Raw genomic sequence first — 20,957 nt, 5'->3', positions numbered from 1 at the left:
TTCTCTTACAAATATTTAAATATAGTTTGGATGCTTTGGGGAGAAAGAATGAATTATAAGTCATGTTTTTTGCAGCATTTTTAAATCTTCATGTCTCAAGAGATATTGATGAAATAGTATAATAAAACACCATACTTGAGAGTAGATTGGTTAAAAATCATCTTAAGAAATAAATAATATAGTTCTTATTATTGAGGGCTTAAAAGATGCCAAGCTCTGTGTGTCATGACCTTTATGAGTACACATCATTTCATTTAGTGCACATAACAATCCTACAAGGCATTATCAGTTCCACTTTTTTTTTGGTGTTGGAGATTGAACCCAGGGGTCTCATGCTTATTAGACAAATGTTCTACCATTAAGCTATATCCTCAATCCATGAGTTCTTAATAGAAAAGGAATATGATTCCAAGAGGTGTTAAATATGTTCTCAAAGTCACATAGACTTTCAAAATCTGGGCCACCTCAACCATGCGCCCTATCATCTGAACTGGTTACTTATGACACTGAAAAGGAATGCTACTAACAATTACAGGAAACCAGGAATAAACTGTGTCTGTCCTGTGGAAACTTGATATTTGGTGACTCTAGTGTGAACAGAGCTAGCTCATTTACCCATCAGGCCAAGTAAGTATGGGGGCGCAGAGGAGTGAATAGGACCATAGATAAATATTTGTTATCTTTTAGAAATGGTTTCAAAATACAAAAGAAAATCCGCAAAATAAAACATAATGAAATCATGTTAACTTAATTCATCATAACTCAACTGAAATCTGTAATTTTATGTGATTTCTATTTAATACGAATGGTAGGCACACTTAAATGTGTTTGATGTATGATAGAGTCCCAAAGCCTTGAGCATACAGCTGCCACTCTTCTACTCTGAGTATGATGCAGAAAAACTTGAAGTGCCACCATGTCTAAATACCCTCTTCCTTTGCACCATGAGTAGTCCATATGACTCTTCTCACTTATAGACCCACGAAGAAAGTAAGTGACTTGCTTAAGAACATGCAAATTAGTGGTAGAAATAGCAGAAAACATCCTAATTCAGAATTTTGTTTCCCTTCTTGTCTCTAAATTCTTCTTAAATAAGAACATTAATCTCTATCCAGTGGTGCCTTTGTTCAGTGGTAGGCATTTCACCTCTAGCACCATCTTCCATCTTTAATGAATCTTATGAAGAGGTTAGCTACAAATGTTATCATCTCCTGCCTAAGATAAGGAAACAAAGGTGTAGCTACATATCCTTTCAGAACCTCTTTTGTCTCAAAATCATTTATTCATTGCAAGATTTACATATAAGAAAATTCACCTTTTAAGGTATACAGGTGTATGAATTTTGCCAGTTGCATAGTGTTAGTTTGTAGTAAGGTATTAAATTAGGCTCTGAGGACTATAAAATAAAATAAAGGCCCAGGTTTTACTAGAATTTGTAGTCCAGTGGTATGTATGTTTCCACCACTGTAATACCATATGGAGGAATTCACACACACATGTACCCAAATTTCCTAGGGCTGCTTCTTTGTGGCCAACCTTTTCCTGAGCCCAGCTCCTGGTAGCCATTTATGATTCTCCATCATGTGTTTTTTCTTTTCCAGAATGCTGCCTACATGGCATCTTTGACTTAGCATAATATATTGCAGACTCACCCATGTTGTGTCAGTGGTTTACTCCTTTTAGTGCTGAGTATTATTCCACTGCAGGTACAGCACAGATTGTTTACCTGTTTCATAGTTAAAGTGCATTTGTGTTATGAACAAAATTGCTGCAAACATTCTTTTGCTATCAAAGTTTCACAGTCAAAATGCCTAAAGGAGGAAAAACAACATATTCAATAATTTCATTGGATTTGAGACTTTTGAGGAAAAGTATTCTAAGCTGGAATTGGTACCATGCGCCTGCAATCTCAGCACTCAGGAGGTTGAACAGGAGGATAGAGAATTCCAGGCCAGCCTGAGCTACAAGTGAAACCATGTCTCAAAATATATAAAACAAACAAACAAATATATTTTAATGCTTCATTGGCTAACTGTTGTCCCAGATGGTTGAACAGTGGGATCTGTTCTACAAAAGCATGGGAGAATTGGCTTTCTATCCTCTCCTATGAAGTAGGTATCAATGTGAGGCAGACATTTCCCATGTCCTGTTTCAAAGGAAAATGTGTAACTTGAGGAAATGAGAGAGAAAAAGGATCATTTTACCTAACTTAGGAGGGAAAAGAAAGTAGAGATAAGACCATGCCTGGACATGAACTAAACAAGCTACAGTTTCCTTCCTCTGAATGGGCAAATGCTCTAAGAAACCTGAGTATGTAGAGCACCTGTTCTGGAACATGCTGGTTTCCTAAGTGGGAGTGAAATCGCCAAGCATAACCAAAATTTCTTCAGTTCAGAGTTATGGATAAAAGCAAGGTGCTTTGGGAGGGCACATGCACGGTGTAGAAAGTGTCTCTCATTTGGGGCAGGAGACAAATTACTCAGACTTGTTTGGAAATACAAAGGAAAAGCTTTTATTTTTTGAGCTAGCAAGGTTTTTTTGCATCAGGTTAAACAGTCCATTTACTATATTTTAGAGGTGTAAAGCTAACAATTACCACAAAAAATTTTTATATGCGTAAAAACATCACATTCTCCTGTGCACTATCGTATGTTTCAACCATAAGGAAATGATTTTTCTTAGTGACTGTTCATTTAGCATCAACCTTCCTGAGTTACATGGAGCTTGCAAGCTGGAAGGTACCTTATGTGAATTCAAAACCCATTTCAATGGTACATGTTATGAGTAGCATGTGTGACAGAAAATCCAGTTAATATTTACAAGTCAGAGGAAACCCAGATTTCTAGTTATGATACATAATACTCATTTAGGTTTTAGGAAGCTGTTACATTAGGCACAGTATTGGGCTCTTTCATCATCAGAAAGAAATGGAATCTGGTTTTTTTTTCCAATGGAGAATATGCTTTTTTAAAATTAAAGCTAGAAGTTAAGCAAAGATACAAATGCAGGTTTCAGATCTAGTGCTCCAATATGGATGCCCTGATGACTGAATTCACTGACTCATGAAAGAGCAGCCGTGGTGTATTGTTAAGGAGATAATAGCAGAGAAATTAATGAACACATATAGCTGTGTCTGCACAATTGGGCGGAGACTGGCAGCGTGATATCTCCAGGTTAGCTTTGCTCAAATGGCTGACTGACCTTCAGCTGGTGAGGACTGGCCCCACAGAGGCAGGGAAAACTGTGTCCTACTTGTTACCACATTAGCCTACACCTTCTCAGAAGGAGGAAGGCACAGAGCTCACCAAAGTTCTGTGACTATTTCAGTACACTGGTCTTTCTTTTGGCCTGGAGTTCTTCCATTTAAGTCCCAGCTCTGTTTATGTCCCAAATTCCAGTTCCTACCTTTATCCACAGTGCATCTCTACCTGGCCTCAGAATCAGAAATGTCCCCAAACTCTTGTTTTTGAAGTAAGGTGATTTAATGGGGAAGGAGTTATATAAATCTCAAAAACAGTTTGGCGTCAAGCTTTGGTGTCAGGTATAAAGTGTGAAATTTCATATGAACATTTTCATAAACTACATTTTAATATTGTATTCAGGAGAGTCCTCTTCAAGTTAAAATTGAGGGTGGAGGATATTTGGAATCCAGTTTGTGAAGAAGGAATAAAGCAAGTTGTGTTCTGTAATTGCTCCTGAGAGAAGACCACAGTGGCCATCCCAGCCATCCATTGCTCTGAGTCCGTGCTCTGCTGGAGGAGAGTTAAGAAAACTTAACTCATTTCCTGGCTCAGTGTGCTTCTGAGTTAGAAGCCCAAGAAACATAATTTTCTATGTATTTTGTCCCTTGAATGGATGATAATGTATTTTTACCATTTGGAGCAGAGACAAATGCTGGCCTAAGGCCAAATCTAGCTTATTGTCTATTTATTGTGTATAGCCTAGGAACTAGGAATGGATTTTACATGTTTGAATAACTAAAAAGTAAGCAAAGGCAGTATAACAGTTATGACTTGTAAAAAGTATGTGATATCAAATTTCATGTCCCTAAATAAAGTTTTATTAGAACACAGCAATGCTCATCTATCCATGGCTGCTTTCTTGCTATTATAGCAGAGTTGAGTGTTTGCCACTGACATTGCCTTGCTCCCAAGGACTAAAATATTGACTATATGATCTTTATAGGAAAGAAATTCTGCCATCCTTGATCTACCTAAAATTCATGAATGGCCCTTGAATTATTCTCCATTGTTGTTTTCTGGATATTTAATTCCTTAACTATGAATTGCAATGAGTAGTTCTGGCATGATTGAACTCTGTTCTGAGGATATAGAAAAGGCCAAAGATGCATGAAGTTTAGTATAGATAAAGAGAAATTAAACACTCAAAAACTTCAAGGAACTTTTGTATAGATAAAAAACACTGTAGACTATATTTTGCCTTTGATATGGGCAAATTAATCTTTGAAAAAATTAATTATGGTAAAATTTGTATACTTTACTGTTAAATTTATTCGTCTACCTGCTCACCCCATGTGATACCAACAAGATTTGCAAATTATTATGAATTTAGCCTCTTTACCTCCACCCCCCAAATAAACATTGCTACCTTGGAAGACAAAGAATGTAAATGTATAAAACTGAAATGGAGATGATAGCACTAAAATCTTGGGCCTGTGGTCTTGGGGAGGATGAAGCAAAACATAAATCTCTTTGGGTTTATTGGAAGTTTTGAATAGTCTTGTTATCTTGATGTAGTATTTGCCCTTTCTACTTGCTGCAAAGAGATTATCTCCTTTAACTGCAGTGTTGTGTCTTCACTCAATCTCTGTGTCATTCTGCCCCATATTTTATAGGTGAAAAATATGACTATTTCACCCTCATAGTAACTGGTGGAGAAAAATTGTATTGAGATCCTACAGCCTAGGATATTTTGAACCCTCTACTATTACAACCTCTGGACTAGACTGGAGAACTTGTTTAGAGCTTTCAGGCTTAGGTGCATGGTTTCAGTGAAATGCCATTATAACAGAATTAGTTCCCAGATTTGACAACTGGGAAACATCGAATCTGGTCATCTATGGCATAGTGGTAAGGTAGAATACAAAAATTCAAAACAGAACAGAGACCATGCCAGGAAGCAGAAATAAGTATGCCAGATAAGGTCAAGATTTACAGCTTAAGTAAAATCCCCCCAAGGAGCCAGAAACTAAAGAAGAATGGCACTCAGAGCACAGTCACAGTCCACGCAGATCCACGGGCTGTGTGTCACCAGCCTGCAGTCAGAAAAGCATGGACATCCAGAACTGCTGTGCACAAGCTTTATAACAGTTTAGCAGCTTAACTTTATTACTGGATTAAAAAATAGGTTTGTATTTTTGTCTTTATTTCATTTTCCTGTAACTTTTATTGTATTTTACAAAAAGTATTAGTCTGTAATGCACTGAAAAAAATAAAACTGGTCCTTCCTTACTGATAGTTTGAGATATTTTGAGAAAATAAAACTGGTCCTTCCTTACTGATAGTGTTTCTCAAACTTGTTAACAAGAAAATGTATTCTTATTAACATTGAGTATGTGACATGTTTTTCAAAAGAATGTCACTTTACGGACATTAGCATTGTATTTTAACCAAAGACCACAATGTTGCCAGGTCACTTGCTAATCAAATGGCTGTAGTTGGCCAGAGAGTCATCTTATTTCATTTTCCCTTGACTTTCAGCAGCTTCTAGTGCTTATCATGTGCTTCGTGTGTGTGACAACAAAATTCTGTTGCAATGACTAAATCATTGCTGGAACATAAATTAAGGGGAGAAAACAGAAATCCCAGAGAAATGTGTAGATTAAGTTCCTGTGCAACCAAATAGAAATGTCAGGATCTTCTTCCACTTAAGATGCAGAGACTGGTGCACTGAGGCACAAGGAAAGAATGTGATTTACAATTTGAAGGAAAACCAGCAGTAAAATAATTGAGAGCTGGAAAGCAATCTCACTCTTGGCAAATTGCTTTCCACCATCATGCTCCATTTAGGGCGATATCTAGATACTTATATTTAGTTTGTGCATATTTTCTTTCCCTCGTGAATATTCCATTCTGTCAGATTAGGACTGTTTCTCTGCTGTGATCAGCAAAAGAGAACATCCAAATTGCCCAGCACTGGATTAGGCCTGCAGTCTTATAAACAGAAAATGGTTAATTTTTTAAGAGTAAAGGTGATAAGCTGGTTGTTAATGAGACCATTCTTGGTCCCCAAATTGTAAAAACATGGGTTCCTTTCAAATGAGATTTAATTTAACTTTATGGGAGTAAGGCATGTGAAATAACACTACAAATTGTAAAGGACTGGCAAAATATGTGTTAACAATAATTACTGCTATTACAACAGTGACAATTTGTGATAGAGATTTGATGAGTACCAGTGTAGGGAAGCCCATGGCTTTCTTTATCATGAATTGTTTATAGACAAAAGAGACCATCCCTGTTTGCTTGACAGTACCTCTAGTTCATGGACACATTGAGAAAATGCCTGTTGTACTGTCAAACCCTTGCTTAGCTAGTTCTCTGAGTCACAGAGATATTTAATTCTTTCTTTATAATCCCTGAAAGCCAGTGACAAAATTTAGCATAGAAGTCTGGTTCTTTTGTCATGTGCTTTTGCCAGAAGAAGCACAGTTTTATACCTTACACAAGAGCAAGAATTTAAATATCAAAAATATCTTTTTATTAAAGCATCTGTAGTGTTCTTTTTTATCTTCCTTACATTAAAAAATATTTCTGGTTTGCTCACAAGAAATGCAAACCTGACAGATTCATTTTTATAATTGTTTTGTTTGTTTCTAGGATACTTTATAAGTTGAAATCAAAATTCTAATTCTTTCCAAAGGTGAGGCATAAAATACCCCTCCCCTTTCGGGAGAAAAACAGTAGCATTGAAAAGTAAATAGGAACAAACTATGCAAATTAGGTTTAAGCCAAGGACATGCTGTCTTAAGTTTAAAATTGTCTATAATTCAGAGCTGTCTATACCCTGTCAGTAACTGGAGGATGATGGAGAGGTATATGAAGGGAATCCTTATTTTAAAAATGTCTATAGGATCACAAGCTGTAAGCTCTAAAATTCATAATTTATGGCCCTCCTGGTCACATATATGGCCCATGTGACTCAGGTCTTCCCAATACTGATTATCACTGGTACTATTGTGGGTTTTTCCTTTTAGTCAGTTTACATTAAGGAAGCCAGAGGCCACTTCCTCTTGGAATTAAAAATAAATGTGCCTTTGTGAGCCTAAGTCAGACCATGTTTCTGTATTGCCCTGTCACCAAATGAGGAGAAATAAAGAGGAAATGACATACGACAGATTAGAAGTTTATTACCTGTGAGAGCACAAGCTCATATACACACACACACACACACGCACATCCATGTGTGTTCACATGTGCACCAGAAGCCCCCTGCTCAAGATGATGAAGATTAATAGTTAAAACATATAATCCTAGAAAAATGTAATGCATATATAACTTAATTTTTATATTTAATATTTGTATTTTACACTTAAATATTTTCCATTATATTGTACAACTATATACATTCATTTCCCTATCTTTTGATGGAAATGATTTTTCCACCAAATGAGAATTTCCAAACATTTTCCAAAAACAAACAGTCTCTCTTGTGTAAAGGTCTGATGATTGGAGGACCTGCTATCTAATTCTTATATAAACTGCACTCTTCAAGAATCATCTTTTGGGCTGGGGGTATGGCTCAGAGTTAGAGCACCTGTCTAGCAAGTGTGAGACCCTGAGTTCAAACCCCAGTACCTGCTGGGAAAACTGGCTAGCTACATGCAGAAGACTGAAACTAGAACCTTATTTCTTACCCTGTACAAATATCAACTCTAAATGGATCAAAAATCTTAATGTAATACCTGAAACATTGAAACTACTATAGGAAAAAGTAGGGAAAACCCTGGAAGATATAGGCATAGGTGATTTTTTGAATAGGACTCTAATTGCCCAGGAAATAAGAGTAAGACTTGACAAATGGGATTGCATAAAATTAAAAAGTTTGTGAACATCAAAAGAAACAGTTATGAGGTCAAGAAATAACCAAAAAATGGGAAAAAATTTTTCCCACCAATTCAACAGATCGGGGATTAATATCCAGAATATACATTGATCTCAAAAAACTAAATGGCAGAAGAACAAATAATCCAATTAATAAATGGGCAAATGAATTGAACAGACAGTTCTAGAAGAGGTACAAATGGCTAATAAATATATGAAACAATGTCAATATCCTTAGCCATAAAGGAAATGCAGATCAAAACTACAGGAAGATTCCATTTCATTCCAGTCAAAATGGCAAATGACAACAAAGGCTGGTGAGGATGTGGGGAAAAAGGAACCCTCATATACTGTTGGTAGAAATGTAAACTAGTACAACCACTATGGAAATCAGTATGGAGGTTGCTCAAAAAACTAACACTAGACTTCCCTTATGATCTCACCATACTCTTGGGCATATATCTGAGTGAGTGCAAATGAATATACAAAGGAGATACCTTCACACCCATGTTTATTGAAGCTCTCTTCACAAAAACCAAACTGTGAAATCAGCTGAAGTCCTAGCAACTGATGAATGAATAAAGTATGGTGTGTGTATGTCTGTATATATATATATGTGTGTGTGCGTGTGTATGTGTATATATATACACACTGCACACACACACCATGAAATATTATTTAGCCATAAGAAGAATGGAGCTATGTCATTGGTTGGAAGATGGATGAACTGAGATAATCATGCTGAGCAAGATAAGCCAAGCTCAAAAGGCCAAATACTGCACGTTCTCACTCATTGGTGGAACTTGGAACGACGACGATGATGATGATGGGGAGCTGTCTCGGGCAGATCAGTGATGGGGGGAAGGAAAGTGAAGAGGATCGAAGTATGCTACATATATAAATATGAATATTGCTAATGAAATCCAGCAAACACTATTTGAAAGTGGGGAAACTGGAGAGGGACAGTGGGAAAACAAAGGAAGGGGTGAACTTGTTCAAGGTACACTGTATACACGTATGGAACTATCACAATGAAATCCCTTTGTATTATTAATGAATCCTAAATCAAAAATTTTAAGATAATTTTTAAACTTTTTCAAAAAAATAGAATCATCTGTTGCATCCATCTCAGATTTTTTCAGATGGAGTGAGTACTCAGACACTTGTGTGGCAATCTGAATGTAGAATCAGTCCAGACTCTCAAGATTTTGGTTTTATAGCTTTATTTTCTCTTTCAACACCTAATTTTCTAGCAATAATGTTTAGCCATGCACTTTTTACCTAATCTTTTAAAAGGATGAAGTTTAGTTTTCATGGAAACCACTCTCTATTTACACTCATATTTTGTGGGCTTACATATTATTTCTCTAGATTTTGCATAATTCTAGTAACAAAGGCTACTTGCATAATCAGTTTTGGGAGAAAATACAGCTGGTATATCTACATTCAAACAGAAAAGGGCTTCAAACAGATAAGGCTAAACAAGGTAGGTGTCCTTCTAGCTCCCAGATTTCAGCAGCCACCATCATTTGTCGCAAACTTTTGCAAGAAGAGTGGCAATTAACCTATGTTCCCAATTTCTAGAAGGCTCAAAATAAAATGTGTGGCATATTTTCAGAAATTTATATAACCTGATGGTTCACATTATTTCACTCATTTGACCTCTAATTTCATCTTCTTTTTTCTATCTTTTTTTTATACCCATATATTTTCTTTCATGGTTTGCTCTATTGTAAGAAACCTCCATTGAATAGATGTTTGTTTTTGTTGATGTAGACACAGTGTAGTTTATGTTTCATAAGACTTAGATTCTAGAACTAGCATGTACATGGAAAATGTGTTATTAAAATTGCTCTGAAGTATTACTTGAGAAGGCTCTGTGACTGCATTCAACACAACATGTCGGATGTCTCAAACACTGATTTTTCCCATCATCTTTGGAGCAGACCAAGATGGTGCTGAATGTAGGATGAAGTAGCTTGTTCTGCCTTCATGAAGCTCTGACAAAACATGGGTATATTTAAAACCCAGAATGTCTGTGATGGTCATACTATGAGAAGGAGAACTGAAATTTCCAGGAACTGAGATTCATGCACATTGTACATGGTGGTACTTATGTACTTATTCTTCCCTTCTGAGTGATCTGAGCCTCATCTTTCTGAGAAGATAAGGGCAGAAATTCATGATGATCCCTTTCCACATATTCAAGTAAGAGATGCTCAGAGTTAAAATAAAATTCAAATGAGAAATCATTGCTTATGTTTTTAAGCCAGTAAGAATGCATTCTTGACTTTGTAGCTTTGTGTTTCAAAATCTCACTATCTTAAAAGTTTGCAACCTGGCCCTTAGGTGGTCATACCACTGACTTAAAAATGGTCTGATTTCCCCATGTGGTTCTTAAATGAACTAATTTATTCCAATGTTAAACTTTTTAAAAAATTTGTGCATTTTTATAATCAGGGTCAATAATTCTTATGTCAACTGCAAATCCTCATTCTTAAACTATGAGCTTCCTAATTTTATCATCACATTTACACATGTTGTAAAAGACAGGGTGCTTGTATTTCACATATAAGAATAATATTAAACTGTCATTTTCTTCTAAATCCTTTACATTAACCAAGGACTTTCAAAGCACAATAATTACAGAAACATACAGGTTCTTATTAATAAATTAATAATTGTTAATCTTCAAAAGAAAACTGTACATTAGACCTGTATTAGTTTTTCTTTGGTAGACAACTGCAAGTTTCTTTTTTCCATCTATCACTATTCTGTATTCACAAGGCCTTAACTGGAGTATTTTGTCATCAAGACAAATTGAGAAATAGAACGTTTGATGCTTTCAATACTGTGATGCCTGAAGCCCCATAATTTGCTTTTTACAAGGCAGTGTTGCATTGTCATTTACATTTCAGAGCCTGGGACCTAGTGATTGTTATTTAGTCTTCATGTGCCTGAATTTCATTGTTTGCATGTGGGCATGTTGGTAGTATCTCCTTCATGGTGTTGATATGAAGATTCAATGAACTAATATGTCTAGAATACTTGGATCAGTATTCATATGCCATAAGATTCTCAATAAATTGTTATCATTATAGTGCAACTTTGTGCCTATGAGAATGTGCTCCCAACCCATGGATGGCTAATTGAAAACCAGTTGAGTGCTTCGGTATTCTGCTCTTTCACCTCCGTCTCCTCTCCCTTTGCAGGTAGCCCCAGCCATTAAGGAGAGGATGATGAAGAAGGGAAGTCTCATGCTGGGATATCAGCCCCATCAGGGGAAGGTCAACTTCTTCCGCCAGGTGGTGATCAGCCCTCAAGTGAGCCGGGAGGATATGGACTTCCTCCTGGATGAGATAGATATCCTGGGTAGAGATATGTAGCAGTGGCTTTCGTCCCCCAGAACAGGGATCCTGTCCTGGGGAGGAGTACTTCATAGGTTACAGCTCTTCTGATGACAATTAGGAAATATTCCCAGTCCCATGCAAAAACCTAAAATGCTAAGAAAATAGTGTTCAGAGCTCTTTTGATGACTGGGCATTATTGTTTTAGAAAAAGGAAAAATATTACATTGCTGTTTAAAGAGCATTAAAAAGAATAGTTTAAAGCAGTGGTTCTCAATGTGGTGCCCTTCCTCAAGCCTTACTTCAGCAAACTGAGTCAGAAATGCTGGGGGCAGGACCCAGTGTTCTGTGTTTTAACAAATCCACCATGTTAAAACATGATGCATGGTTAAAATCTGAGAAAACCATTGTATTGAGTAAGCAACTGGTCTGACATTTTGCCAGCAAAAGAACATGTAATATTTCAGTAGCCCCCAAGTCACACTTTGAGATACAACTGTGGTATCTGTCTACAAATTTTTAAGGGCATCAGAAGCATGTCAAAGCTATGTTTTTTTAAAAGAGAAAATATATAAGTTGTTTACTTTATAAAGATGTATGTTTTATCCAGGCTAAATGTTTTCAAAAGTTAAAGCTAATTACTATCTACTCTAATTTATCAAAGTTAGAGATTAGGATAAAAAATCAAACACTTTGCAGTGTGGCCTTTTTGATCAGTGAGCAATAGTCCTGATTCACTTCCCAAAATCATTTATGTCATTAGCTAGGAACAGACATTGTAGGGTGTGTGGGGGTGTGTGTGTATCTGTCTGTCTTTTTGTTTTAGATGAAGGAGCCCATTTCTCTGCTCTGTAAGGAATAACTAAAATGAAGTCCAGGGTTATACAACATTCCCTTTATAAAACTTTGAAATATCAGAGTAGACTTTTAAAGTGGCTTATATTGGTCAGGGAATCTAGGAACCAGAGGCCTTTCCATGGCAACACCTCCTCCATTTCTCCTGGGAGTGAAATAGCTTTATCTCTTATCCTGGTTTAGATTTTTATTTGACTAAGAAATGAACAGAATTCAGAGATATGGGTGTAGAGTTAAACTCTGCATTGAAAGGCGAATGACTGAAGAACACTCAAGGGTAGACCCAGCAACAAAGAGTAACCTTTCATACTTCATAAACTCATGTCGTTTAGATTTTGAGAAGCAGATGTACACTGTTTTGCTTTTAATGTGTATTTTCTTTTTAGTGTGCATTGTTCCCCAGTATCTCCGCTAGTCAAAGAATATTTTAATCTTTTCCTGAGATACTTCAAATCTTCCGGTGGTAGCTATTTGTGAGTGTAGATTTGTGTATTTTGCATTTCTTGTTGCCTTTATAAAAATGCCTTTGTAAAATGTTCCTAAAATTGATGCTTATAAATAATTTGGATTTCATGAAATAAAAAGCAATATTAGTGCACTTCACATTGTTGACCTTTCTTTTTCTGTCATCTCCTCTTTACTAGATTGTATCAATACATTTTAGAAGTGAACAAGACTTAGCTGGCATTTTAGTTTAACCATTGAAGAAGTAAGTTGGAGGCTATGTGTTTTTTAGTTAATACCTTGAATAAAATGGTAAAAGCAATTACAGCTAAGTGTGGGTTTGTCTCTTGTACAGGCTTTTATCAACTAGGCAATTCATGAGAAACTCTACAGCCACAGCTCAGTTCCTGCTGTGCCTTTTTATGAGGCAGCAATTTTTTGATCAATGGAAAATAGCACAGCTACCAGATATTTTGAAAATTCCATTCTTTATTTCTTGAAATATGCATATATACCACATTCACTCAGTATTTGACTTAATAGTTATAAAAATAATCATTTCATAAATGTATACACAAATACAAGCATGATTATATATATATATAAAATAAGTATCCACTAGTGGGACAATTTGAGGAGTATAGGGGGAGAAGGGAAAGGAAAAGAGAATGATACACAGTGAATAATATTGAAACACATTGGAGATAAGGCAAGAAGCTTTTGCCATCTGACCCTGTGGATAAGAACCTAGATAACAAAGAAGAGTCCTCTCACAGAGGAGAAAAAGGAAAAGCACTGTGAACCAGCTGAAAAATACAGGGAAAGAAAGAACCTACAGAGTGAATGAAGAAATAGTTTTCACCTTCTCCAGCACCAGCGCCCCTAAGGGAAAGGGGAAGACAAAATCTTCACCCCAAAAGTGAAGAGAACCTTTTCAGTATGTGACTTGCTACAGGAAAGCTGCTGAGAACCATAGAGTAGAAGTGGCGTCCCAAATAGGTGTGGCATGTCTCAGAATAAAGAAGTTGCTTGGAGCATGGTAGCAGCAGTAGCAGCAGTGGTGGCAGCACTGGTGGAGGTGACAACAGCCAACATCTACAATAACAGGCTTTAGTACTAGGCCTAATGCAAAGTCTCTAATGTGGTAGAGAAAACAGGCACTGCCAGGTTGGGCTTACAGTCCCCCTGCAGAGACTTATGTCAGTGAGGACATAAATGATAAAAGTCTGCTTCCAGTATATAACTACAGTCTGTAAGTGCTGGAGAGCTTGAAAGAGGGGAAAGCTACAAGAAGTGATGGTGTAAGACTGGCAAGTTTTACAATCCAGACTCTAGAAGTCTTCACCAGAGATTGTATTTAGATCTTCAAACACTTCCCCTCCCCACCTTCACTAAAGAAGGAACTCCTGGCTGTCAACAGACACCATTCCAGAGACAGGTATTCATTTACAGTGCCATCTAGTGGACTGAAAGACCAAGGCAGATAAAAAGGGGAGAAATAAGTCAGTAGCTCAGAACACTAGAAAATTTAAAATTTTTATGTTGATTTGGTCACTGTTAAGTTTGGGATGTACAGCTTTTTAATGTTTGTTTGTATTTTCTTTGTACATTCCAGCAAAGCAGTTTTGCATTCTCTCTCCCCCATTTTCTCTTCAGTCTGTCTTCCCTCCTTCCCCTTCTCTGTAGTCACCATATGAGTCCAATAGCCTGCCATCCTATGTGTAACCTTAAACCATTTCTTCTCTTCCCCTTTCCTATTGCCCTTCTCCATTCATACTTTCCTCCTATCAACAAACACAGCTGCTTTTTAGCTCATATTTTCCCTGTTTTCTTTACTCATCCATAATCCTCCTTTGCTACCAATACTTTTAGTAGGTGAATATATTCCTAGATTATTTTTGCAGTCTTGTGTTTATATTTATCTATCTGTTCAATATTCTCCATTTTTCTTTCTCCTCTCTTGATATAAACTAAATCTCTTCTAACTATCCCAGACTACTTTTTCATTAACAACCATTTGCACAGCCACACCTCCTCTTACCACATAAAACTTTACACTACATTTTATTTACTAGATTATCATCCTCCCCATCTTCCTTCCATTACTTTCATTATTACCTTTAGTCCTCCAGTACCATGAAGACTCATTTTTGCTCCAATAGACAACTATAGATACTGGAACAGTTGCAGTCATTGATTTTCTTTAGGAATTGATGTAATTTCAAGGCTGTAGCTTAGTAACTGTGATAGCTTTAGCGCTAAACTTCCTCTCCTTGTGTGGAATAGATAGTGGTACCCAGCACCTTGAGAACAAGAAGCTGGGGTTGAATATTGAGGCACACCCCACCCCACATCTAGAGACAAAAAACACACCAGAACTCACCAGCTACCCAGTCCTAAATAATCTTTCAGAAATCCCAACTAAAGGAATATATGGCATTGGAACTTCTAACCAAAAATGGCCCCAGATGTATGAATCTCAATGAAGAAACACAAAACAACAAGACAACAGCTCTCCCTCAAATGCCAACTCCACCAGGAAGAACTTAAACAATAGCAAAGAGGAGTAAATATCAATCATTGAATTTAAAAAATAGTAAGAATGATCAATGAACTCAAAAAGGAGACACATGAGTTAGGGACTGAACTCAAAGAGACTATGAATAAACAACTAGTTGAGCTCAAAGAGAATCCAAACAGATGAATGAAATAAGAAAGCCAATGCAAAATATGAAAGAAGAAATCAATAAAGATATAGAAATCTTGAAAATAATCAATTTGAAATCAATACCCCAAATAAAAACCTCAATGGAAGTTTGGCTAAAAGAGTGGCCCAAGTTGAATATAGAGTACCAGAAACAGAAGATCAAGTAGAGTAATTAAGTCAGTCAGTCAAAGACCATGAAAAAAATGCTAAGAAAGTATGAATGGAATATGCAAGACTCAGAGACACTATCAAAATACCAAATCTATGAATCATGGGCATAGAAGAAGGGGAAGAGATGCAAATGAAAGGCATTGATAACTTATTAGATATCATAATAGACAATTTCCTATAAATAGAAAATTTCCTCAATCTTGAGAAAGTGTGGGACATCTATAGATACAGATGAGTACCAAGCCAGCAAGACCAGAAAAGAACTCCCTCCCACATATATCATAATCAAAACACTCAATATATAGAACAAAGAAAGAATATAGAAAGCTACAAAAGAGAAGTGACAGGTCACATATAAAGGCAAACTTATTAAAATAACAGCAGAGGTCTCAATGCAAACTCTAAATACAAAGAGGTCATGGAAAGATATATTTAAGGCCTTAAAAGAAAATAATTACCAACCAAGACTTGTCTATCCCACAAAACAATCCTTCCTTTTTTTTTTTTTTTTTTTTTGTTTTCAGAGTTTTTCTTCCTTCTCCATCCCCCCAATTGTTAGCAGCTCAGTGTGTTATTCTCCCCAGCAGGGATAGGGAAGAAATGGCTTGGGTTGTAAACTCCCTTCCCAGCTGGCCTTCCTGTCCCTCACAGGGGCAGCTGGGCTGGGTTCTGCACAGGGATGAGCAGCAGTTAAGGCTTGGCTGGCTTGAGGACTCAGGCAGGCAGCTGTGTCTTCACAACTCATTCCTCCACTCTGGTTCCACTTGCAGGCACACTCTCCCTTCACCCTCTCTCTCCTGGGGGAGGTAGTCACGACCGTGGGGTCCTGAGGTAGAGGGGCTGAGCTTGCTGAGACCTAGGAGGGAGTTCTGTTCCTGCTGGAGGTCCAGTTTGGCAGGAAAGGGGCACCCGGTGTACCCCACGTTTTCTTTACAGAACTCCAGGAATGTTTTCCAGTCAGGGTCCTGGCCCAGGAGAAGGGGGTTGCCCACTACAATGAGCAGAGCCTTGGTCCGGGTCACTGCTACGTTGAACCTCTTGGGGTCCTTAAGAAAACCCAGGTTAAAGTCCAGGTCCAGCTGTACAAAGCCCTGGCTGCTTCTCACGGTGGAGATGAGGACGACGCTTCGTTCTTGCCCTTGGAATTCTTCCACGGAGCCCACCTTCAAGTCCTTGATACCATCCAGTCCTTGCAGCTCCCTGTCAAGTTTGGTAATACAGTGGCGGATTTTTTCCACCTGCTTCGGGTATGGGGAGATGACGCCCACACTTCGAAGGCTCAGGCGGGCTTTGCCCTTCTTGGAGAAAGGGGCCAGGAGCAGTTTCAAGTAGGAAGTCACCGTGGCAGCCTGTTCGGGGTTGCAGAAAGATGGGCTGTTGCCCTCACGCTCATCTTTGCCCATTACGCCATGAAAGATGATGGGAAAGCCCTGGCAAGGCAGACCCTCCCAGCGGCAGAAGCACTCTCCATCCACCACGTCTGCACAGGCCTGCAGCTCCCCGTCTTAGTACAGCTTGTTAGGAATGTCCAGGATGGTGGGATGAGACCTGTAGTTGTGTAGTAGTTCGGTAATGAACTGGGGGTCATAGCCGTTGGGGCCCTTCTTGTACAGGGTGTTATAGGTGAGCAGTCGCTCCATAAGTGAGTACCCCAAGCCATGCTTCTGTGCCAATGGGGACCGCAGCACAGGCCCCAGCTGCCGAGGGTCTCCTGCCAGCACCAGCTGCCCTCCTGGGTTGCCTGTTTCCTTGACTTCCATCAGTCCTGCTATGGCCACCAAACTCTCAGGCTCCATGCAGTGGCCAGCTTCATCGATGAAGATGTGTGTGAAGTGATCGATAGGAAACTGGGCAGACACCAGCCTGCTGGCAGTGATGAGGGTGGTAATTAAGACCCGATATCCCTGCAGCTGCTTCTTGGCGGGAAACACATATTCTCCCTTCTTAGCATCCCAGTTACAGCAGGGCTTAATGTCCTCAGGCACCATGCGTATATCCCTGCTGGGGGCCAGGAGGCGGTAGATGGAGCTGGGCAGGTGGACACGGAGCTGCTGGCAGAGGTCAGCCCCAGAGTTGGATGGAGCACAGGCCAGGATGTGGGCTTTAGGCAAGTGCTTCACCACCTGCTTAATGGCCTCCACTAATGTGACAGTCTGGTACCTGGGGACCCAAAGATAATGTAGGGGGCAGGCCGGGTGGTGCCCAAAACAATGTGCTTCATGGCCTGTAGCTGCTCTGGGTTCGATTCCAGACTCCGATTGTACAGCTTGAGCTTCACATCAGGGGGCAGCAGCGGGACCCCAGGGGAGGTCACAGGAAAAAGCATGGGCCACAATGGCCAATGCCCTGTCAGCTCCAGGGCCTGGTGCTGGACCCGCAGGGGTGGCGGTTGAATGTGAAGTTCACTTTGAAGGTCCACCCATCCACAAAGCGGCTCAGGAGGCTATTAGAAAAACTCAGCTTGACACGGTCCAGTTCCACCTTGTGCACAAAGCCCTTGTAGATGACAGAGTCTTCCTGGTGTGTCTCAGAGGACAAAAGGTCAAACAGGTGGTCACCCTGTAGTACTGAGGGGCAGCTCTCAGTCACCCCAGGAACCTCCAGTGTGAGCAGCCTAGGGTTCTGGTCCACGGGATCCCAGGTCATGGGCACCGACTCCAGGTCATAGTGCCGGATGTCACGCTCCATCTGCAGCTCCTCCAGGTGCAGCAGCAGCTGGAGCTTCACTTCATAGTTCTTCCACTTCAGGGCTGTCTCCAGCTGGGCCTTGATCTCGGCAACCTCCTTAGGTGCAGTGAAGACATTTGCTCCCTGAAGGATAGGGAGCAGTTGCCTGAGGCAGGGTGATGGATAGTAGGCTCCTAGTGCCAAACTTAGCTCCAGGTCATAGCCCTTAGCACGGTCGGGTCTCTCTCCTTCCTCTATGCGGTTGGACATTACAGGGTTTCTAGTGAACTGGAAACGCTTGTAGGGAGTTGTGGGCTTCAGCTGTGCAGCCTGGGGGCTGTGGGCAACGGCAGCCAAAAAGCGGGCAATGTAGAAAGCTCCAGCTTCTTCTGGTCCTGACTCCCCAGGTCCCAGCAGCTCCCAGAGCTCAGTGGCTGGGAAGTAGCCCACAAAGCTGGTCTTACAGTGGACATGGAGCTCATAGTATTCACCTGGACCCAGTGGACAGGGAAGCTCATGGTTACCATTGTAGAAGGCAAACTGGGGTGTCCAGCAGAGTGGGAAGAGGTGAGTGAGAGTAACAGGCTTGATCCCTCCATTCTGAAGCTTCAGGGTCAGCACCTCCTTTCAGTTCAAATCCAGGCGGATAAGGAGCTGCCCATCTCGGGCTTCATGGGGCCCCTGGACTTCCACGTCCTCCCCATGCTTCCCATGAAGATACTCAGCCCTGTCATAAAAGATCTTGGCTAGCAGTGACTTGTGCTGCTTGCTGATATCTGACCCCAGCTTCATTGGTCTCTTCTGGGAGCTGCACACTGACCCAGGGGTCCAGACTGAAGAACCTGACCTGAGTCTTGGTGACATAAGCCAGATTTGCAATCTTCATTCCATACAGCATGGAGGAGAAGCCAGGGGCAGGAGTTCCAAAGCTGGTCTTGAAGTCGCGATTATAAATGGTCTGCAGCCGCTCGCCATCCGTCTCCTTCTCCAGTCCCCGGTCGGCCAGGAAACTCTCAAAGCCCTGGCCAGTCTCCCGGAGCTGCCGGTAGATGAACTTGCTCGGTATCACGGCGGCGGCTGCGGCCCAGGCAGGAGGGTCCGTGGAAATGAAACTGAGCCTTCCCTCCGGACTCCTCAATGAGAAACCTTGCAACAAACAAAAACTAAAGGAATTCATGACCATCAAACCGGCACTAAAGAAATTATTTAAAGGAATCCCACACACAGAAGACTTAGACTCAGCCAGGAAAATGCAACAAAGGATAAGCCCCACTGACCAAGTAGACCAGTAAACAAGGAATGGTAGAAAGTAAACATCAGGGAAAAAACAACAGCAAAATGACTGGAAATATTAACACTGAATATTAATGGCCTCGATGCCCTAATCAAAAGACAAAGAAAGCCAAAAGACCTGACCATTTGTTGCTTACAAGAGACACATCTCACTGACAAAAACAAAGATTGGCTTAAAGTGAAAGGGAGAAAAAGATCTTCCAAGCAATCAGACCCTGAAAACAGACAGGAGTAACAATATTTATATCTGACAAAATAGACTTTAGACTAATAGTCAGAAAAGACAATAAAGATCACTTCATATTAATCAAAAGAACAATTCTTCAAGAGGAAATAGCAATTCTTAACATATATGCACCAAACGTCAGTGCACCCAACTACATTTATAAAACACTACTGTACTTAAAAACTCAGATAGACCCCAACACAGTGATAGTAGGAGACTTCAGTACTCCACTGTCATCATTATATAGGTCATCCAGACAAAAATTCAACAAAGAAACATTAGAATTAGTGAACACAATAGACCAAATGGACTTAATAGACATCTACAGAATATTTCATCTAAGGACTGCAGAATACAAATTCTTCTTAGTAACTCTTGGAACTTTCTCCAAAGTAGATCGTGTTTTAGGACACAAAGTAAGTCAACTAATTTAAGAAAATTTAAATAACCCCCTGTATCATAAGTGATCACAATGGAATAAAACTAGAACTCAATAGCAAAAGAAACTATGAAAATATTGAAACACATGGAGACTGAAGAACACATGGTTGAATGACCAGTGGATCATTGAAGAAATAGGGGAGAATTCAAAAAGTTCCTAGAATCTAATGAAAATGAAAATACAATCCATCAGAACATGTGGGGTACAGCAAAGACCATGCTAAGGGGAAAGTTTATGGCTATGAGTGCCTACATTAAAAAACAGATCTCAAACAACCTAATGATGTACTTTAAGCCTCTAGAAAAACAAGAACAAGCTAACCCCTAAACTAGCAGATGGAGAGAAATAATAAAAATCAAGACCAAGATCAATGAAATTCAGACCAGAAAAACTATACAAAGAATCAATGAAATAAAAACTTGGTTCTTTGAAAAGATTATTAAGATTTATAAACTTTTAGCTAAGCTGAATAGGCAGAGGGAGGAAAGGGCCCAAATTAATAAAATTAAAGATGTAAAAGAGGACATAACTGCTAATACCAATGAAATCCGGAGGATCATTAGGGAATACTTTGAAAATTTACATTCAAGTAACCTGAAAAATCTAGAAGAAATGCATAAATTTCTAAAAGAATTTAACCAACCAAAATGGAAGCAAAAGGATATAAACCAACTAAATAGAGCTATAACAAGCAAATAAATTGAAGCAGTAATAGTCTCCCAACAAAGAAGAGTCAAAGACC

The 20,957-nt window shown here is 39.3% G+C and overlaps 1 protein-coding gene and 1 pseudogene across 5 annotated transcripts in view; one reads left to right on the top strand and one right to left on the bottom strand.

Moving 5' to 3' along the window:
- The window catches only part of Gadl1 (glutamate decarboxylase like 1), a 159,742-nt gene extending 146,874 nt beyond the window's left edge, over positions 1–12,868 (top strand). For all 5 annotated transcript variants that reach the window (XM_020156325.2, XM_074074048.1, XM_074074047.1 and 2 more), the window contains one exon: positions 11,276–12,868. In XM_020156325.2, the coding sequence (XP_020011914.2) occupies positions 11,276–11,449 (174 nt within the window). In that variant the 3' untranslated portion in view covers positions 11,450–12,868. The remainder of the gene's footprint in view (positions 1–11,275) is intronic.
- A 3,237-nt stretch (positions 12,869–16,105) lies between these two features.
- Positions 16,106–19,319, bottom strand: LOC109681523 (helicase MOV-10 pseudogene; annotated as a pseudogene).
- Positions 19,320–20,957: the final 1,638 nt, after the last annotated feature.

This window comes from Castor canadensis, chromosome 5 (genome assembly GCF_047511655.1).
Source record: "Castor canadensis chromosome 5, mCasCan1.hap1v2, whole genome shotgun sequence".
Lineage (NCBI taxonomy): Eukaryota > Metazoa > Chordata > Mammalia > Rodentia > Castoridae > Castor > Castor canadensis.
The sequence above is the reverse complement of the archived record's forward strand: the minus strand, read 5'-3'. Positions and strand labels throughout refer to the sequence as shown.